The following is a 15,697-nucleotide window of genomic DNA, read 5'->3' as shown; positions in this document are numbered from 1 at the left end:
TTTTTTTTTTTTTTTTGATAAATAACGGTGGCTCATTCTTGCTATTATCTTGTCAATATTGTTTTTTTAAATAAACAGAAGCAGTTGAAAGTTGGCGGAGGGAAAAACTAGAAGAAGCTAAGCAGTTAACCCTTAACAAAGGGACTTTGAATCCAACTATCCAATATGAGGAAGCGGGTATTGTCTTTGCTTTCAAAGGCTGTATTCTTTGGTATTTGATTCTATTTGTATGGAAAAAACATTAAAAGATCCCCATGCTTGATCCTTTAAATGCTGGTAAATCGTTGTTTGACCGATGGCTAATAGTCTGAACTGCTTTTTCATAGGGATGATAGTAAGAGCCTTGGAGTCTGATTGGGCAGGGCTATCTGAAGGAATTGGCCTTTGGATACCTGGTGAAGTTGTTAACAAGGAGCATGATGATAAACCTGAGGGTGTAGAAGATTTAGGTAATTTATTCTCTGTCCCTCTCAATCCCCCCCATTCCCTCTCTCTCACACCAAAAAAACCCAGTTTTCATTGTATGCTAGATTTAAGAAGTGTATTGTACACATTTTTTGTCGGGTGGAGATCTATAATATCATTGACAAAGGTATACTTTCTTCTCCAGAGGATCAAATTTTACCTGGCAGGCCAATACCAATGGAATGCCATCCTCAACTTCATACGGATTATGATGGTGCAGCTGTTAGATGGGGCCTTACCCACCATAAAGAAAGCGCAGCTGACTGCTGTCAAGCTTGCTTGGATCATGCTAAACATGCCAAGCCAGGTGAAAAGAAATGTAACATTTGGGTTTATTGCCCGTCTGAGGATGGTTGTCATTCTCCAGATATCTATCAACACAAACATCAAGAGTGCTGGCTCAAATCTGTGAGTATCGGGCTATTTCTTTGTTATCTTGGCACTTATTTGCTCAGTGATATTGAGTTTCTTCCTGATTCATTCTAGTCTAATATTCTTGTTTTTACTTTATCAAAACACAGGCGGAAAAGCCCAGACTGAATTTTAAGGACAAGTATCCTGACTCATATAGAAATTCACACCCAACTGCACCCTTTGTTGTACCATGGGTTTCTGGTGTCATCACTGCCTGATCAGATTGACCAACATTATTTGGCTGACACGGTATGAAATGCGAGCTGCAGCTTAACTTTGTTGTGTTACTATAACATACACACAAGAAGCTATCCGCTCCTTATATGTTGTATTTGTGGAACAAAAGAGGAAATAGGGAGAAGAGATGAGGGCAGTGTGAGTGGGGATGGTACAGTCTCATTTTTGTTTCATCAGTCAATTCTTGTAACACTCAAGTGCGTTCGTCTTCTGGTGCTAAAGGCAAGGTGACATCAGTTAGACGGTGAAAAACGCTTTCTTTGTGGATTCCATTGATCTGCAAAATGATTCATTGTAGTTGGAATGTGAAGTAATTTATGGAAATAATTTACCATCATGGGCATGTGAATACCTTGTCACTGTTTAATGCTGTTTCTCTCTGTGTGACTGACAAGAGTAACCACTTGCTACATAGGTGAGCCACTGTTGTATACAAATATCAGATGAGGTCTGTGGGCTGCAATTCAAGTGTGTTTGGTTGGCTTTTCTTCTGGGAGTTGATTTGCTTAAATATGAGATTGTTATGGTAAGAACTACATGAACTTACCTAAATTATATAGATGAAAGACTTTAGACCAAAAAGGAAAATAATTTATTTAAGTATTTAGCACAATTTAATTAGGTGCATATACATAGCAATATGATAATAATCATTTACGATATTTAATATTTAAAAAAAAAAAACATTTAGGATGGTCTAAAATTGTTGTTTACAAAGAAAGCAAGTTTTTCAGGTTATTGCCTTATAAATGATACATGGAAAAAAAAAAAAAAAAAGGAGAATTAAAATGCTAAGTCCATAAATAGGACCAACCTAAAAAGGTTGGGTGAAATGGTGGGAACATTTCACCATGTTTCTCAAAAAAAAAAAAAAAAAAAATGCTAGGCTTTCATATACCTATTTTGGAATCACAATAATGTCTTTGTAAATAATAAAGCTAAAACAATGTCTATTTTAAATAAGGAAAAAGTTAATAGATGTCCTTAGAGCATTGGTTTGGAAAATATTTTTAGAAACGTTTGAGGGAACAGAAAAAAGTAATTAAAATTTTGTGTTATTAAGCAAAAAATTAATTGTGAATCTAAAGTGTTGTTCATCAACCAAGAAAAAAAAAAAAAAAAAAAACCCATAATGATCCTCTAGGAGACTAGGTGTAATTTAGAATTCTTGATTACAAAGTTATTAAGTTTGATACTTAATGTGGGAACACAATCTATTTGTTCACTTTGGGGGGCAGGCTTGGGCATGTTGAGAGTGCAACGTCCCGAGCTTCTATTCCCTCACGACTTTGTCCTCAAGTGACATGGGAAGTCTTTGAGACTTGTCCCACATTGACAAGAGAAGCACCCCACCTATGCCTTATAAGCAGAGCTCAACTTCAGTATGAAAATTTAATATTTTATTAGACATGATAAAATAGTCTCAATTAAACCACTAGACTGAATTTGAAATTTTTTTTTTTTTTTTTTTTTTTAAGAACCAACCCAACTCAAACATATGGCTCGGGTTTATTAGTTTAAAAATAAATAAATAAATATTGGATTATTTTTAAAGTTATCATGAATTGTGTTAGGTTAGAGAATTCTCAAACAATCCAATTTGTTGGATTGGATTAAAAAAACACCTTTAACGTAACCTAAACCAATCCATACACACCCAAATATTCCCACATTTAAATATTTTATCAGACTCTTTTCCTAACTCTTTTTATTTTTAGTCCCTCAATTTTAGCGTTATAGGCGAAGAATAATAAAATGACATTTTTTTTTAACTGACGGGGCAAGAAAACTAACTTGTTCCAAATTCAAATCTTAATCTCAACCCGGTTCCAAATCAAAATTGCAATTTGAATTTGGATTCACAAACGCACAGAGAGAGAGAGAGAGAGAGAGAGTGATTGAACAGACCCTAGCTCTAGTCGCCTCCCTCCGCTGGAGACAGTGGCCCCTTGCCTCACGCCGCTCGCACAGCCTCGTCGTTCCTTCCTCCTCCCATCTTAGGTATTACACTTGTTTCCTCTTGTTGTGCAACTCAGTTATATATACTAGCCTCATCACACGCGCTTCGGCGCGTGCGATGAGTTTTTTTTTTTTTTTTTGTTAGTGGTCCTATTCTATAAAAAAAAAAAAACTGTGTTTTTTTTATATATAATTTTATTTTGAAAATATAATTTATAAGTGAATAAGATTAATTTGAAAATTAATAGGAAAATTGTCTTATTTTTTAGCCGTGTTTTAGTGGGTGTTAAAATTTATTTTTTACCGGATTGTCCTTTAGTTTTGTCTCTACTTAAACATATGGGTTGTAGGGACTCAATTTGAATTGAGTGTTGGGTTTTCAGCCCAACAAGCCCAAACAATACATTTATAGAGAGTGGGCTGACAGGCTTAGGTGCTGGCCGTTGATCACCATGCCCAAACTTATCTTTAAAAATGGCTAAGTATTTTCTTACAAATGAGGGAATGCTCCTCGGCCTGTGGCCGAGGAGGCCTTTAATCCAAGTAGAATTGTCTATCGGACTTTTTTTTTTTTTTTTTTTTTTTCTAATAATTTTTTTTACTGATAAGAGATCATAGGAGTTTGGATAATCAATTTAAGAGATTGAGATCTTAAATAGTAGTACGTTGAAGAATGGAGTAATAAGTACTTATGAGCTTATCCTATCTTTCAATGATAATCAATTTAAGCGATCGACAAGGCACAGAGCCAGGATATTTGCATATGCTTCTGTATGTATTCATGAAACCTTGGACGCTTGCTTGGTGTTGACTCCTGAGGTAACACTTGTTCTTATTCATCTATTTCGAAGAAACACAAAATTAGAGTTCATTCTATATTTTTCTAATTAGGAATTGAATGCCAAGGTTGGATCAGAGACCGAGAGAGAGTTATCTTTTCTGGGTAACAAATAAATTGGGACCATTCCCAATCTTTCGTTTTCTTCATACATTTTGTTCCTTCTCAACTTAAGGCCCATGAAAATCTGAAGTTTTTTAATTAATAGAGTGTGATTCTCTGTTCAAAATTGAAGCTTTCAGGGCTGATATTGGTGATTATCTTTAGGTTTGATTTGGGTTTGTGTCACATACATCTGGGTATTCATTGGGAACAAGTTCTGGCCTCTGGGTCTAGCTTGCTTAAGCTCAAAGTTTTTCTATTCACATGCAAAATTTACCAAGATGGATGGTCAAATTGTCGAATTATTTTGTGCTAATATGTTAGGAGTATTGTAATTCATTTTTTGAATGCATGTGGCTTGACTCTAAGTAGTCTGTTGAGGATCTATAGCCAACTCCAAAATTTTCGGACTTGGGAATGGTTGTTGTTGTTGTTGTTGTTGTAGTACTGGCAATCATAGTCAAGAAAAAAAATTGAGATGGGTTCTGGAGAACAAAACCCCAGGTGGAGTGTTTTTGATGGGGTTAAGGTTATTCCAGCAGCACCTGAGGCTCTCATGGCAGAGATTGATATAGCCATTTCTAAGCTTGAGTATGCTCGTGCTACTGCTAGGCTTGAGTCCCCATCTTCTTCTTTTTCTTCTTCTTCATCTTCTTCTTCTGTATTAAAGAATGCCAGCTCGGATTCAAGTCCAAGGCCTCAGTATGATGCCCGATTGGCAGATGAAGCTTACAGAGCAGGATGTGCAGCCTTGGCTGCAGGCAAGCTTGATGAGGCTCTTTACTCTTTGAACATTTCTCTCTCTAAATGCCCACCTGATAAGACTAATGCTGTTGCTAAGCTTCAGTCTCTCATTGCTCTTACGTCTCAGCAACTCTACAAGTCTCCCATTTGAACTGCTAGGTACTTTTTTTTAAATACTTTTAAATTTGTGATATTTATTCATTTTTTTGTTAATTTAATGATGTTGTATAACATATCTCTTTGAACTGGTAATGAGTACAAGAACTAAAAGTTTATTTTTTTGCTTGATTGTTCTGATTTTCTCTTCATGCCTCACGGTGACGTTTGCACTCTATTTGGATATTAGGAAAGGTGAAGGAAGTGGAAAGAAAAAGTAAAGAAAAGCTTAAGCAAGGAATCTATTTTCTTAAGCAATTCAACAATTTCCTTTTCTTTTACTTCACCCTTTCCAAGAGCTAATCAGGTCCAAACGTTTTATACTTCCCACTGTCTCTATAACCTTCCTGTATAAAGTTAAAAACAAGGAAAGCAATGCATAGAAATGTAGGTTTGTATCCATCAATCTTATGTGCTGTTGTATAATCTCACAAATCTGGGTCTTTAATATGCTTCCATAATTCTAAAATAGTGAGGTATATTCTATTAAACAATTTGAACATTAGTAATTCAGTGAATCAATGTGCTTGAAATTAAAATGGAGAGAACTTTAAGAGGCACTTTTGATCTCCCAATATTAATAATTAACCTGGACTTCAGTTGTTGCTAAAGTCATTGTCTCTATCATTTCAGGAACTCAAGAAATATTCCAACTGGATTAAATGTTAAACTTTATACTACAAATTCTGGTATAAGGTTTTTATTTGTCAATGTTACTTTGATCAGAAGACTGCTTGATGTTATATGAGATGTTTCTCTAATCTAACTATGAACATTTATTAACACTTCAGCATTTTATTTGTTTCTCATTTCCTTGTTTCTTGAATTTGTGTGTTAGTCAGCCTTTGCCCTTTTTTCAATTTGTCTCTGCCTGAGGTGACTGTTTTTTGTTTTTATGAACATGATAAATTACAGATGCTGGCTGCAGATCTTTTTATTAAAAACCTGTGCAATTGATTGGAGACCACTGGCTGGTTCAATAATGGAAGAAACATGAGGGAGTGCTCATAACAAAATGCTGCAGGATCTAATTGCTAGTAGATATGCCCTTAACACAATGCTGCGGGATCTATTTGCTTGTGGATATGCTTTGTTCACTTGCGTTTAAGTCGCTAGTGGGCACTGGGAAGGCAGGTTTTGCTGCTTTGGTGGACATCAGAATCAGACAGCATGTCAGCTTGACAAACTTTTCTTTATGTGGCCATGTATTGTCGATTAGGTGTGTAAAAAATTTGTATGTTATGTTGTTTGTGTACGAATTCCCACATATATACTTGGTCGTTGTACTGGAACAAGTTGGCAACTCAGAATATATATATATATATATATATATTTTTTTTTTTTTTTTTTTTTATAGGTAACTTGGCAACTCAGATTATATTGTATGGTTCCTTGCATTCTTTTGTTTTGAACTATTGATACATCTTTCACAACAGTATCCAATCTCCAGAAAAACAATAAGAACAAGGACACAACATTTTTTATATCTGTTGACATGGTTTGTTGTGATTTGTGCATAATAAAAGTGATGTTAATGTTAAATCCATATGAAAGTGATGTTATTTCAATCATACGAAAAAAAAAAAAAAAAAAATGTCGTGTTCCTAAAATTGCCCTCTGAAAAGAATGATGCAGTCAAGCTGTTTAAGGTGCATAGTAGATATAATGGACGGTAGGCTTAATTTCAGGCCTCACACTTTCTTTCTATGCAAGCAGTTCGATCATTTTTATTGTTTCCTAGAGCTGAATAATATCCTGGAAAAAGTGAATATTATACTGCTTTGAGGAAGTTTAGGCTATCTTTAGAGGCTTGAAAGTTGAAAGTGAAAGAGATGGACCTCAATTGATCCATGTATACGAGTTTGATTTGCTAGTCCTGCTGGGTCACTGGCCCTTTCAATTTTCACTCTTCCCAAAAACCTGGAAATCGGTTCTGTGTAGGTTAAAAGATAAGAAATTAAAGAATTCAGTAAGATTTTGTCGAGGATGATTGTTTCAGTTACTGGAAAATTTGGGTCTAATGACTATAGAACGATGCCTCTATCTAATTGGCGGTTTACTAGATCTCGACCACTGTTTTTTTTTTTTTTTAGTGGGAAGTTCTAAATGTGCTTTTGAAAATGCACCCTCCCTCACTTTTTTGCCAAAGAAAGTATTTTTGACATCATTTCTAAATTGATATTTGTACTTAGGAAATTACAAATTACATTCTTAAACTTTCAAAAGGATATCAATGTGTCTCTTCTATTATGATCTCTCACATTTTCAACTTTTCACTATTAACTTACTTAAAACTTATATCAATTTTTTTTTTCTTTTCTTAAATCTAAAATTACATTATTGTGTGTGGGTTAATATCTAGATTTTACAAATTATTCAGCCTCAATTTTTTTGGGATACATCGATAGTTGAAAGTAAGGAAATTTGAACATTAAATGTCTCTATTGAATACCAAAACATGCCAACTAGTTGAGCTAAAGAGTCTTATCTATTTTTCCTTACATACTGTAAATAGTACATTAGCATTTTGGTCTTGAGCACCCACAATAGATGTGCAAAATGTGCCAAATGCCAAATATTTGGCACACCAAACACTAAAAACACCTCCCATCAGATGTTGTATATGTGTCAAAATTATACAATTTGTGTCCGTATCGTTGCAAATTTGCAACGATACGGACACAAGTGGTAAACCAAAATATTGTTTTTTATTAAGCTTTTCTCTCTCCTCTCCCTTCTTTAACTGATTTTTTCTCTCTCCTCACAATTTGTCTCTCTCTTTCCCAATCAGTGTTCTTTCCTCAAATCAAAACTGCAATTCTCAATTCAAATCAAAACCCAGAAATGGAATCATCACAAACCTAGAAAGAACAAAGGAATCAGCGATGGAGGCGAGGTAGAGCTTGGTGCCAAGGACAGCGAAGCCATGAAGATCGGCGTTGAGGTGAGATCGCAATCATGGGTTGCCGGTGCTAGTGGGTTTTGGTTGCTGGTGCAAGTGGATTCGTGGCTTTGGGTTGGCAGTGCTAGTAGTTTTGTGGGTTTGGGTTGCTGGTGCTAGTGGGTTTTGGTTGTGTTTTCTGGGTTTGAGTTGCTGTGTTTTCTAGGTTTGGTTAAGTGTGTTTTAATGGGTTCTATGGTGGGTTGTTGATGACGGTGGTTGTGGTGGTGGTTTTGTTTTTAGTCTTTTGTTTTGCAATGGATTGTGGCTGCCATGGTGGTGGCGGCGGCGGTGGCTACAGTAGTGTTGTGGTTGTTATTTATTGTGTTAGATATATTATTTTATTGTGTTGTTTATATTATTTTAATGTGTAGTAAATATTATTTTAATGTCTAGAATTGAATAATAAAATATCTTATAAATGAGATGTTATAAAATAATGTGGTAAAATAATAAAGTAGATCTTTGACGTGGTAAAATGGCATAAATTATGCCACAGCGACGTGGATGCTCTAAAATATGGTCACTTATTAATACCTTTCCATCGTCAAATTGGTGGTTTACTAGACCACTGTTTTAGGTGAAAGTTGGTCTCCCAAATAAAGCCCTACCATAAGATATGGCCACTTATTAACACCTTTCCATCGTCAAATTGGTGGTTTACTAGACCACACTTTTAGGTGAAAGTTCTAAATGTGCTTTTTAAAACGCACCCTCACTTTTTTTGCCAAAGAAAGTATTTTTGACATCATTTCATGGCATCTTATGTGCCGCGCATACAAGAAGTATGCTTTAAATTGATATTTGTACTTTCAAAATTTATAATTTACATCCTTTAACTATTAAAGGGTATTTCTCAAAAAAAAAAAAAAAAACTATTAAAGGGTATCAACTTGTTTCTTCCATTATAATATGATGACTACTAAAGCATATCAATGTGCCTCTTCCATTATAATATAACTACTAAACGACCTACCTAAAACTTATATCAATTTTCTATTTGAGCTTTTCGCTAATAACCTACTTAAAGACCAAGTTTAACAAATTATTCTGTCTCAATTTATTTTTTTGGATACATCGAATAGTTGAGAAAGAAGAGATTTGAACATTAATGTTATGTTTGGTAACAGTTTTTTGTTTTTTATTTTTAAAAACTTGTTTTTAGGAATATAGAGAAAAAACAATTTTCTTGTATTTTTGAAATAAAAAATATGTTTGATTAATTGAAATAAAAAAAAAAACTAAAATATGTTGTTATTAAGATTTGAATTATAATGTTAACTTATTAAATGAGACAGATTCATTAAATCAAATGCGTGTTTTCTTTGCCTATTGAAAATTAGATACTAAAAACAACATTTTGCATGTTTTCTGTTTTCTTCATAAATTAAGTTTTGAGAACAGTTTTTGTTTTCTTCCCATTTTGAGTTACCAAATAAGTTTTTTAATTTTTAAAAATAAAAAATTATTTTTAAAAATAGAAAATAAAGAAAAAAAATAATTATCAAACATACCCTAAATATCTGTATTGAAAATATCAAAATATGTCAATAAGTTGAATCAAAGGATCTTAATTACTCTGTGTAGTATATTAGCATTTTGGTCTCCCAGAAAAAAAGCCCTACCATAGGATATGGCCACTTATTAATACCTTTCCATCCACATCTTGGTGGGTGGTGCGTGTTTTCCCATCCCACCAGGCTTCTTCCATAATAATAAAAGGTTTGAAATGGGAAAACAAAAAAAAAAAAGTCAGACAAAATGGCCGTTAGAAATAAATTTTCTGTTACGATGTTGTTGAAATAAATTCTGTTCATTTGGTTTATCGAACCGACCCTGATTTATTATGCTGTGTCGCATTAATGACATGATTTTGAAAGTCTGAACGTTATAAATGGAGCAATGAATAATGCTATCAATTCGGATTAGTTGCCAAATAGTTTCGACGTGACCAGATCTTGGTCTTGATCCACGAAAAATCTCAATAAAAAGAGTCACTTTAATGAGATTTTTGAGGATTTGATTGAAAGTTTTTAGTGTAGTATTTTCTTTTTCTCATTATGTATAATTGGATTTCTTCTTAAGTCAGGTAATTATTTTTGGTTGGAATGTGATACTGAGATGGGGGCCAATAATTTGTTTCTTTGTTATTATTCACTTTTTTCCCCTAAATCAAGTTACATAGGAGTGTCATTCTTAGCAAATTTGTTCAACAGCTTTGTGTTTAGGTATCATGTCCTAGTTCACTAGGTATTAAGGTTAAATTGAAACATCAAAAACTTTGATTGTATATATATATATTTTTAAAGAATTCTTGGGTCCTAAATTTTTGAGATAATACTAATGGTCAAAGCAACATGCTAGAATCTCAAATGGGTCTCTATAGTGTGTTTTGTTAGAATGTCCTATGCTTGTTTACCCTTTGTGACTTTGTCTTTACCCCAAAGGATGCAAAGCAGTATTTTCAATAAGCTGCAAGGCCACTATCAGAAAAGCATTGTCAACTTGAAACTCAATGCAGTTGTGGATTAAATAAAGCCTTTAGTTGTGAATATATTTTCATGTCCACAAAAATTCTACCCAACTAGTCCTCCACCATGAGTGTCTTTTATCATGAAGAGTCACCACCAAACTCTTCCAAGAGATGCCAATTCCTCACTGCAACTTTGAAGGACAAATTTTCCAACTGCCATATTTTTGGCAGGCGGCTTTCGACTTCTAGCTTGGAAGAGGAGTATACAACAAGTGATTTTAATGAAGAACATGAAGTAAAATACTATTGACATATGCATATTTATATTTTGTATCAACTATTGGTAATTTCTTTTCCTAACAACTAAACATGTTCTTGGGTTATTGTTACTATGTTTGATCTTTCCACAGGTTGTTGTTTCGGCTATTAGAAGTAAAGCCATGGAAAAGTTGAAGCGCAGGCCTAGCACCTTGACAGATAGCTTTTCCTGGGTTTACTCTCCTATGACTGGAGAATTGTACATGACTCCAAACGGATCAGGACAAAGAAAGGAGGGTTTTGATGATGAAGATGATGGCATGGAAGAATTTGTGACTGTTGGAAGTTGTTTCTCTTGTTGCTCGAGTGCTCTGAGTAGGGAAGCATATTATTCCATCAAGTCCAACTTTTCCCGCAGTTCCAGCTTGAATGGCCTTGATTTTCAAGAATTTTGGAGGCGATCAATAATCAGAGAGTTGTGCCACTGTGAGGGGTGGCCATTTGGCCTGTGCCGTAAGGCTGTGTTACTTCCTCCCCTGCCTAAATCTCCATCTGAATCCTGGAAATGGCGTAAAGGCTCCAGAATAGTTAAGATGCCTTAAAAAGCTCAAAGTTAATCTATATCTCTTCTTTTTCTTCAGTCCACGGATTTAAAAAAGTGATCAAATAAAAGAGAAGATTTACAGCCTAGATGTTGTTACTCTCTTTAAATAGATTTCATACTGTATCATCAGTGCTTCAACCCAGACGGAAGCATTTGATAGTCATTACTTCAAGAGTTTTCCGCCGCCCCGGCCCGTGGGGCAGGAGGTGGCTATTTATGTATAATAATGTGAGAGATCAGTAGGCCGACCAAGCACCGGCCATTGGTTATGGAAGACAACAATTTCATAAGAATAAATTTTGTTTTCAACCTCGATACTCATTGTTTTCCTAACTTAAGATGTGAGCATGCCATTTTTTGGTTTTTATCACCATACATACGTGTTAGGAAATTAGATAAGCCGCTCAAGTCCATAAATGAACCAAAACAACATCATAATTTCTGCATTCAAGATAAAATGTATCAATCAAAATCTACTAACTTTTCAGCTTTGGCTTGTCCTTTTATGTAAGGTAGAAAACATGTAGAAATTTTCTTTAAGAATTAGGTAGCTTCTGATTCTGCAGCACTACCTTTTAAAGCTAAGACTGTAAGATCAAACCATGTTATGACAAACGATTTATTGCTGTGGATGGTATCGTGCTATTCATTTTGTCGCACCAGGCAATCAGAGCGCGAACCTTTGTGACAGATTAACGAAGGATCGTAGAATATTACAGATGGCCATGTATATATTAAGGATGGATTGAACATTTCAAAAAATCAGAGAGCTTATTTTCCTGAACAATTTTCCTATTTAAGTCTCGGGAAAAACGTGGAGTAAGTCCCTGATTTAATCAGTGTTGTCAGCAGAAGCAAAATGAAATAGATCAAACTCATTTCAGTCAAAATAAATAAAACTGACAGCATCATGGGGTCAACTCAAAAGCATAAACATCACAAACTTGGTGCCACAATGTTCCTTTCCTTGTAGTTGACAAATAGCACTCTTATTTAACCACCATTAAACCCAAACCATGAAGGTTTTCAAGAAGAGAAAATACCAGCCTGTCTCCAAATCTTAAAAAAAAAAAAAGATTCCATACATAATGCTCACAATTACATTAAACCTCTCAGAAACTAAGGGTCTAAGCTCTTTGTTCAACGTATGATCCAGAGAGTCCTGAAGTTCCAAGAACTGTAACCTGCAATCAAAGAGCCAAATTGTATTAGTAACTCATTTATAGGACGAGCCACACTAGAGTTTTGACATGTTATGTACATGAGCTAAATATTTGTTATGGAGCTCGACTGATACATGCCAATGCCACATCCCGCAGATGGAAAAGTAGAAAAGCCAGAAATCTCATGGCTGATGAATCATATATATGCACTTTCTTCTTTGAAAAGAGAGAGGAAAGGGGGTGTTTATCAGTTAAATTAATAATTATTCTTCAGACAGGTCATTCCTTGGCCACGAATACTCCTCCTAGGTTAGCCCAAATAGTTAGGAGAAAATTTTATTTATGTTACAAGACTACAAAGAACCAAAATTAAATTGCAGATGTTACTTCACATAGGCATTTTTGTTTGTTTTTGGATGCATTTCTCAAAAGTCAGAATGATACATGATTCATCTATGTTCTAAATTTAAAAAATTGGTCAGGTGTTGCAATTAAGTGTTTTATGGCACACCCAACAATAAATGAGTTCCATGAAGTATGTAAGTCAGTAGTATCTACTCTAAGCATTGCCTAACTAAAATAGTTTAGTAAACTCTCAAAGGTATTTGTAAAAATTTTGATTACCTTTCCCCACTCGGAATCCAGGCCACTGCATCTCATCTTTAAGTGTATCATCTTTGTTCCCAATTCTGTCTCTACTTTCTTCCGCAAATAGGTCTCATCAGGCCCAAATGCATCCAAATAAGCAGTGTAGCGATTGAAAGCTGCCTGAAGGGCATTCGTAAGCTCATCTGGCATGGGCTTTACATTCTACAGAAAATCTCAGATCATCAAACTACAGGAACTGGAGAGACAGAAGGATAAAAAGTCCTCAATTTAACATACAGACTACATTACCTCCCCACTTATCCCAACACTGTCATCAATTTCCATCTTCAAACTTACAAGAATACCAGAAAATTCCTCAACTGCTTCAGCGGCACGGAAAACATTGGCCAAAATCTCTTTGCCAGTTGTGTCATCAGTGCTTTTAGACAATGCTGCCTTTGCGTCATGGATGAGAGCGTCAGGAAGATGATCCCAATTTCCAGCCAAGAAATCCTTGAAAACATTATGAAGCTCAGGGTCTTTTATGGTGGGCATGTGAGTTACACCTTCACTATACAGTCTCTTGCTTCCAATACCCATTGAAAAAGGAGACATGCAATCTGTGGAGTTGCACCACGAGAAGTTCAGTACATAAGAGCCATCCAATAACAATCATATATCACACATCTAAGCCCAACTAAAAGTTAACCCACTAAGCTAACTGTGTGGAAACGCTGCTGCTAACTGTCCACATGCCGAGTAGGAAGCACAAGCACGATAAAGACAAAATTACTTACACATCATAAAATATTGTTCAAGTCTGGCACATATAATACAATCTATAACTATTTATTTTGCAGTTTAACAAAGTACTATCATGTTTTGGCCAAACTCTAATCATAGAACTTTCACAGGGCACAACTCAGCCCTAGCCCATGAAGTTCATAGATTTTCTCATGCCTTGGGGACCATCTTTATGGCACAACCTCATAAATACATATTTTTTTTACTGTCTAAAAACATATTATTGTTGATTCAACAGGTTCAAGTGTACACGCACAAACACAGTCACAAACACAAACAAATTCCTTAACATAACCAAAAAAGCGTAAGGCTGATTACAAACTATCTACCCTAATATGTCAAACTCTTATTGACATACTTAGCATTGTACACAAAATTATAACAATAACTCTAGTGAAAACTATTTTCACAAATTACTGAAATATCATGTTCTGACTGGATCCAATGGTGTTGATCACAACTTACGACTTCAACAAGTTGTGAAAAGTGTTGTCCCTCTAGCACTACCGATATTATAGACGCAAATGGACCACAATGGAATCATGGTAAGGAATCCAACCACAACATTAGACATGTTAAATTACATAACAATGCTCTGCACTAAGCTCAGGTGCTTAACACCAAGTACCGAGGACAAAATTCTAAGATATATAACTGATCCACCACTTGAAGATAGACACCCATTACATAGCCTGTGTTACTTCCTCCCTACCTAAATCTCCATCTAAATCCTGGTCATGGCGTAAAGGCACTAGAATAGTTAAGATGCCTTAAAAGTTCAAAGCTACTCTGTCTGTCTCTCTTCTTTTCTTAAGGCAATAGATTTTAACCATAAATAAAAGAGAACCTTTACAATTAGATTATCTTACTCTCTTTAAATAGGTTTCATACTCTATAATCAGCAATTGTTTTGCCACTATACATTCATGTTTGCCAATTAGATACGCCGCTAAATTCCATAATGAGCGAGAACAACATCACAATGATCACAACTTACAACCTCCACAAGTCTATGAAAAAAGTTGTGTCCCTAGCATTACTGAAATCATAAATGCAAAGGAAGGAACCACCACGACCTCATGACCAGGTTTCGAAACACGACATGTCAACATTAAGCATTTCAAATTACACAAACATGCTTTTCACTGAGCTCAAGTGCTTGCCTTGCATAACACCATGTACTAAGGACAACATTTTAAGACATACAACGGATCATGTATTGCATAATACCAGGTACAACACATTTGTTTACCAAATCCTAAGACCCCAAAGACGAGATAAAAAGATTCCACCTAAAAAAAAAAGACCCAAGTTTTGACTAATTCTTAAAGTTTGCGATTTCAGCGAAAAAAATATAAAAAGTGATGAAAAGTGAGAAATGGGTTTTGGGATTGATCGGAAGTAGATTGGGAATAGAAAAGAGAAGAGTAGTACCAGAGAGGAGGCGATTGGGAGATGGGGATGAGAGATTGAAGAGGCTTCGAGAAGGAGAAGCCAAGTGGTGTTGGTGTTGGTGGTGGCGGTGGCGGAGCAGGGTGTGGCTGACGGCGGCGACATGATAAGATCTGGAGCAAAGTGAGCGATACAGTGATCGAACAATCAATTTTTTATCCATTTTCAGCTCTCTCTCTCTCTCTGAGTCTCTGTATCTCTCTAAAGAAGAAGAAAAGTTTGAGTTAGTGACAAGCGAAGAGGGTTTTTTTTTTTTTTTTTTGGGTGGTTTTGTTTGAGGTGAACACGTGGCATTTGTTGACAAAACTTGGTTTATTTATTTATTATTTATTTTGCTAAATTGCAAACTCCCCTCTAAAGCATAGGGTGTTTACATTTTTTTTCATTAAATTTTAAAATTTAAATTTTACTTTAAAAAATATTTAAATGTTTAAATTTTACCCTTTTTAATTCTAAAAATTCAGGTGTAAAATCTAAATATTTTCAAATTTTAAGTTGT

General features: G+C 35.0%; 3 protein-coding genes and 1 long non-coding RNA gene across 4 annotated transcripts; 3 read left to right on the top strand and 1 right to left on the bottom strand.

Moving 5' to 3' along the window:
- The first annotated feature begins 43 nt into the window (after positions 1-43).
- On the top strand, positions 44-1,603 carry LOC136068872 (uncharacterized). The gene is made up of 4 exons (XM_065776665.1): positions 44-177; positions 327-449; positions 611-873; positions 987-1,603. The coding sequence occupies exons 2-4, from the start codon at positions 329-331 to the stop codon at positions 1,095-1,097; spliced, it is 495 nt and encodes a 164-aa protein (XP_065632737.1). The 5' UTR covers positions 44-177; positions 327-328; the 3' UTR covers positions 1,098-1,603.
- Positions 1,604-3,653: 2,050 nt separating this feature from the next.
- LOC136068871 (uncharacterized) lies at positions 3,654-6,258 on the top strand. The gene is made up of 2 exons (XR_010630172.1): positions 3,654-4,918; positions 5,831-6,258. It is a non-coding gene; the product is annotated as an uncharacterized LOC136068871 (long non-coding RNA).
- A 4,195-nt stretch (positions 6,259-10,453) lies between these two features.
- Positions 10,454-11,189, top strand: LOC112017545 (uncharacterized). The gene is made up of 2 exons (XM_024050009.2): positions 10,454-10,624; positions 10,740-11,189. Exons 1-2 carry the CDS (start codon positions 10,454-10,456, stop codon positions 11,187-11,189), a joined length of 621 nt encoding a protein of 206 aa, XP_023905777.2.
- Positions 11,190-12,102: 913 nt separating this feature from the next.
- LOC112017541 (succinate dehydrogenase subunit 5, mitochondrial) lies at positions 12,103-15,442 on the bottom strand. The gene is made up of 4 exons (XM_024050005.2): positions 15,181-15,442; positions 13,252-13,562; positions 12,979-13,164; positions 12,103-12,375 (listed from the first exon to the last, which is right to left on the bottom strand). Exons 1-4 carry the CDS (start codon positions 15,359-15,361, stop codon positions 12,319-12,321), a joined length of 735 nt encoding a protein of 244 aa, XP_023905773.1. The 5' UTR covers positions 15,362-15,442; the 3' UTR covers positions 12,103-12,318.
- Between the last annotated feature and the right edge of the window lie 255 nt (positions 15,443-15,697).

The sequence above is a fragment of the Quercus suber genome, unplaced genomic scaffold, assembly GCF_002906115.3.
Source record: "Quercus suber isolate HL8 unplaced genomic scaffold, Cork oak 2.0 scaffold_138, whole genome shotgun sequence".
Taxonomy (NCBI): domain Eukaryota; kingdom Viridiplantae; phylum Streptophyta; class Magnoliopsida; order Fagales; family Fagaceae; genus Quercus; species Quercus suber.
The sequence above is the reverse complement of the archived record's forward strand: the minus strand, read 5'-3'. Positions and strand labels throughout refer to the sequence as shown.

Excerpts from the sequence above, each read along its gene's own strand:
- LOC112017541 (XM_024050005.2), bottom strand. The coding sequence starts at position 15,361 with ATGGATAAAAAATTGATTGTTCGATCACTGTATCGCTCACTTTGCTCC. Across the intron at positions 13,563-15,180 it reads TCCCAATCGCCTCCTCTCTG|ATTGCATGTCTCCTTTTTCA; the intron begins GTACTACTCTTC and ends GCAACTCCACAG. Across the intron at positions 12,376-12,978 it reads TGGATTCCGAGTGGGGAAAG|GTTACAGTTCTTGGAACTTC; the intron begins GTAATCAAAATT and ends CTTTGATTGCAG.
- LOC112017545 (XM_024050009.2), top strand. The coding sequence starts at position 10,454 with ATGAGTGTCTTTTATCATGAAGAGTCACCACCAAACTCTTCCAAGAGA. Across the intron at positions 10,625-10,739 it reads ATTTTAATGAAGAACATGAA|GTTGTTGTTTCGGCTATTAG; the intron begins GTAAAATACTAT and ends ATCTTTCCACAG.
- LOC136068872 (XM_065776665.1), top strand. The coding sequence starts at position 329 with ATGATAGTAAGAGCCTTGGAGTCTGATTGGGCAGGGCTATCTGAAGGA. Across the intron at positions 450-610 it reads TGAGGGTGTAGAAGATTTAG|AGGATCAAATTTTACCTGGC; the intron begins GTAATTTATTCT and ends TTTCTTCTCCAG. Across the intron at positions 874-986 it reads AAGAGTGCTGGCTCAAATCT|GCGGAAAAGCCCAGACTGAA; the intron begins GTGAGTATCGGG and ends ATCAAAACACAG.